This window comes from Sardina pilchardus, chromosome 12 (assembly GCF_963854185.1).
Source record: "Sardina pilchardus chromosome 12, fSarPil1.1, whole genome shotgun sequence".
Lineage (NCBI taxonomy): Eukaryota > Metazoa > Chordata > Actinopteri > Clupeiformes > Clupeidae > Sardina > Sardina pilchardus.
In genome coordinates this window covers 7295788-7300787 of record NC_085005.1, presented here as the reverse complement: position 1 = coordinate 7300787, position 5000 = coordinate 7295788, and the positions used below count along the sequence as shown (strand labels likewise).

General features: G+C 49.7%; 1 protein-coding gene across 1 annotated transcript in view; it reads left to right on the top strand.

Annotated features, from left to right (window-relative positions):
- Window positions 1-5000, top strand: part of lama2 (laminin, alpha 2) — a 163835-nt gene that overhangs the window by 56079 nt on the left and 102756 nt on the right. Inside the window, exon 14 of the mRNA XM_062550527.1 lies at window positions 4729-4940. Coding sequence (XP_062406511.1) covers window positions 4729-4940 — 212 coding nt within the window. The remainder of the gene's footprint in view (window positions 1-4728; window positions 4941-5000) is intronic.

Sequence of the window (5000 nt, the reverse complement as noted above, 5' to 3'; positions counted from 1 at the left end):
ACTGTTGACATACTGTACTGTACAAAGCCTCCTCTGTGTTGTTTAATGTTTCATTCTGCACTCTCATTTGAGCCTCTCTGTCTCCCACCTCAGTTTGTGTGGGGGTTAGAGTCAGGACTGGACAGGTCAGGACTCTTCACAAAATGTATAGATAGACCAATCGGAGGGGCCTTCCGGTCAACAATCAGCAGGGGTTGATCACTGCTCTCAAATGTGATCATTTGGAGAATGTGTTGGTTCTTTGCTTCAGGCATAAATGCCATGGTTTTGACCTGTCATATGACAGTGTGTGTGTGTGTGTGTGTGTGTGTGTGTGTGTGTGTGTGTGTGTGTGTGTGTGCTCGTGTCTGTGTGTGTCTGTGTGTGTGGTCATCCAGCCTTGGGACGCCATTTTAGGGTTTCCTCTATGAAAAGCTCTTTCACTGCCATTGCTGGCAGACCCCAGCAGGAGGAGATGGCAGGTGCTGCGTGCCTTTTTACGCTCGCCTCCCTTCTCCACATCCCACTGGCTCTGCACAGTGACATTCTACATCCTGGCACTTGGCAGATGGGATAGCGTTGGTTCCCAGGCTATTCCGCTTCACCGTAACGTGACATTTCCGGTTGAGTGGCGCCCCTGTAGACAAAGGGACACGTTTGACAAACTACCTTATTGGAAAGGTGGCATCCTGTGACATTGCCATGTTTGAAGGTCTGTGGAGTATGAGCCATTCTACTGTCGGTGCCGGTACGTTACCCACAGTGGGGTTTCTCTCTGAGCGTTTTACCTTTTGGCTTTACCTTTTTTGCTGATACATATTTGGTTCTATTAGGTTCTAGTATGGTAAGTATTCTACTTGGTGCAGTAATCTGGTGGCAGATTCAGTTCATCTTATTGGAAATGAGGCTTGAGTCGTCACTGGCATATCAAAAATGCTTGCACATATTTAGCATGTTGTATGCTGTTGTGACTTGTGGTGGAGAACTCACTGCAGACAATCTGGCCTGTCTGTCTCGACATTGTGACCTGTTTGTCTGGTTTTGTCTGTAGACCACAGCTCTGTGAGTGTGTGTGTGTCTGTGTGTGTGTGTGTGTGTGTGTGTCTGTGTGTGTGTGTGTGTGTGAGAGTGAGTCTGTTGGCGTGTGTCTGATTATTATTTTCAGGCGTGTATCTGGATTCGATTAGTGCTGTCTGAGGCCCGAGATGTCTGTCCTCTGCGTCTCTGGTGTTTTCCATGCTCTTTGGACATTCCATCAAGTCACCACTTCAAAGCCTTCAGTGCTGTTCAAAGACTGAGGCCCTGCATGAAAAGAAATCCCTTTCCGATCCCTCCTCCATCTCAATGCGCTACATGCTACAGTACATGGCCCAGACCACAGACAGACTTTTTTTTGCATCCAGTCAGTTGGTTAAAAGATGCGGAGTGGGTTTTCAGCCGTTTATGTAAGAGTTCTGTTAATTTGTAATTACATCTAGTATGATTACCTAATTTAATTTAATGTCAATTCAATTTTGATGTCATTTGGGAATTACTGTGTGAAAACATTAAAATTTAAAAAAATTCAATCAGACTAATCACACAGTTCTTTTTCGAAAAGTCACCCTGTTGAAATGGGCAAGAAAAAGCCTTCTTGTGTCTTTTCAAAGATAGCTTTGCGAGACATCTCTTCAGCAAGTCATAACTGAGATGTCAGCCTCGGCTATTCAATAGCCGTCCAGCTCACTGGTGATAGAACATGCTCCTTTTGTCCGCGCTTCTCTAGTTCGACCACTTTTGCGCTTTTATCAAAGCCAAACTTTTTTACTTTTGTAGTTTGACTGCTTTTGTGCTTTTTCGTCGAGGCCGCGGCTCACCGCGCTGAATGTCAGAGACGCGGGCGAGAGCTGTCAGAAAGGACACACTTTTCTTGTGGCCGCGGGCTTTTTATCGGCGCCGGAGTCGCCTCCGCATAGCCGGCGTAATGATCGCATGGTCTTTCTCTCTCTGCCTTGTGGACATCAGCACATTTTCAGATCAATCGCTGGCCCATTGATTTTAAAGATCCCATCTCCGCCGACTCGTTTGGTTGCGGCTAGCCAATCACACGCCGCCGCCACCGACGCCGCCGGCCCTGCCCGCAAAGGGCTTTCTCGGTTTCTGCCCGTTAGTCATGAAACAGTCGATAAAACAGCCCTGCTCCTAGGGACCACTTCATGTTTTATTGTCATTCGTTCAACTTTGCCACTGCGGCGCGCAAATCAATTAAGACGCTTCTTCGGGCGCCGTTAATCATCTCACACACACGAGAGAGAGAGAGAGAGAGAGAGAGAGAGAGAGAGAGAGAGAGAGAGAGAGAGAGAGAGAGAGAAGGATCCTCCGTTGACCTTGGCATGACACGTGGGCTGCCTTTTTATGTACTCCTGCACGTTAAGGTGGTTCCATTCATTAACGTTCCTCTTTTTTTTTCTCATGGCTCGCCGGTAGGCCTACTCTCTCTCTACGTCATGACTTTCATCTCCCCCCCACACACACACACACACCCTCTCCTCCAACCCCTCCCCACCCGTGTCAAAAGGGCCGCGATCGTCTGCTGGCAATTATCCACGCAAGAGATCCATCCAGCGGGACCGTTTTCTATTTCTCCCCTCTAGCGTTTAGCATGTAGCAGAGGGCCGGCCTCACAGGTGATTTCGTGCGGAGCCGAGACGCGGCCATTCAAATTCGATGTGACAGACCATTGATACGTTCCCTTGGCTGTGGATGAAACGACGCTGGGATCTTTTAAAGAAGCCTAACCAAAGAAACCTGACGCTCAGGCTTCAGCAGGGGAAAAAATATCCACTAACGGAGTCCTGCTTTCCTACATCAAAACACAGCCCCTGACACTGTTCATGCATATATAGACCCTTTCAACATGACAAAAAGCAATGCTTGAACGTTCTATTTTGTTCCCAAACTAGCGTTAAGATAATATATGGAATGTTAAAACGGAAAACGTGTGGGAACAACTGTGACACTGATAATGGAACTCTCTTGAAACGATCTATACATACACCTGTGGGAACATAGAAGCAATTTCAAACACTTCTAACAAAGACGTTTGAAAACTGCTTAAACTCGAGAGCCGTTGTAGGCTTTACATGTGTTCTCTTGTTGCGTGTTGTCTCACGTCCGTGCCCCTGTGTGTGTGTGTGTGTGTACGGATGCGCGCGCTCGTGTGAATTATGATCGACGTGTGCTTCCACTCCTGTCCACTCCTGTCCACTCGTGTTGTGTGGTGCGGTGGCGGCGGTGCGTGTGGACAGAACTCCGCAGGGGGAGAGAGAGGGAGCGGAGAGGAGAGGAGCGTGCCAGGGAGCGGGCCTCTCATTAACGCCAGGCCTCGCCACGCTCCTGCAGCACTCTTTTATTGAGCCGTCGCTGTGAGGAAAAGCTCCTGTCAGCCCCCCCCCCCCCCACACACACACACACACATACACACACACACACACACACACACACACATACACACACACACCCCAACCCCCACCTGGAGAGCAGTGCGGCAGCTGGGGTGTATATATATGACAGGTCGTTATTGATAGTTAAACCCTGTTTTGCATGTGTACACTCCATTAATTCAGAGCAAATAAAGTGGGCTACACCCATAAAGCGTAATTCCCCGGCAGTGGCAGCGGCGACGCAGAGTAAATGGCCAGGATGAAACACACTCCCGTGGAGCCCTCTCTCCCTCTCTCCCTCTTTCTCTCTCTCTCTCTCTCTCTCTCTCTCCCTCACTCTCTCTCTCTTTCTCTCTCTTTCTCTCTCTCTCCCTCTCTCTTTTTCTCTCTCTCTCCCTCTATCTCTCTCTCTTTCTCTCTCCCTCTCCCTCTCTCTCTCTCTTGCGTGCTGTGCCGTGGTGTGAGTGCTTTAGGAGGGAGGGAAGGGACAGGGCTGCTTTTGGCTTTGAGCTATACCTGCTGTTGCGAGCTATCCATCAAGGCATACTCAGAGGCAGTCTTCAGGTACATGTTCTCCTAATCAATCTCTCTCTCTCTCTTTCTCTCTCTCTCTCTCCCGTCTTTTTTGCTCTCTCCCTCCCTCACTCGTACAGTGTTATTCTCTCCCATGGTTCACACATCCACTATTTCTAACTCAGTCACTGCCCTTCACTCTTTTTCTCTACCTCATTTTTAATCTCTCCTCTCTGGGCATTGCTCTACCTCTCTCTCTCCCCCTCTTGTTCATTCTGTCTCTGTCTCTCTCTCTCTCTCTCTTTTGCTCTTTCCCTCTTTTTCATTCTCTCTCTCTGTCACTCTTTCCCTCTCTTATACACACACACACACAGAGATCTGTTTGATATATTGTTCCCCCCCAAAAAAAATTACAAGGACTAAACTACTCTCAGCCCCCCCCCCCCCCCCCCCCCCCCACACACACCACCGAATGTTTTATCTCGTCAGGTGGCGAAATAAAAAAGGAGAGATCTGAACGTCTCCACTTTCATCTCACTTTGTTGCGCTGGCGCTGAAATCAGTCCCATCACTTGACGGCCCACGTCACTCCTGTGACGGACGACGATTAAAAGCACCGCCATCGACACACTCGCCGTCTGGCTGCTGAGCGCTTGAGTGAAAGACAAAAGAAAGACAGAGAGAGAGAGAGAGAGGGAGAGAAAGGGATGGAGAAAGAGTGAGAATGAGAGTGGGGCCAAAGATGAAAGACCAAAGAGAGAAGAAAAGTGTGTGAAAGAGAGAGGGGGGTTTGACATGTCGTCTGTGTTTGCAGGGTAACGGGATGACTCTGATGGACGGTGTGTACGGTCAGGCGGTCTACCCGTTCGCCGAGAGCACCAGGCGCGTGCCGCTGCGTCCGGAGAGCTTCCTGCACCGAGACACGCAGCTGCCGGTCAGCAAGAGGGACTTCATGGCCGTGCTGGGCAGTCTGAGCAGGCTGCTCCTGCGGGCCACCTACAGCGATGATGAGGGCGCCATCTACAGGTAGACGCACACACTGCGCAGTGCGCACGGCTCAGCCCCGAGGCACAACAGCCACTCACT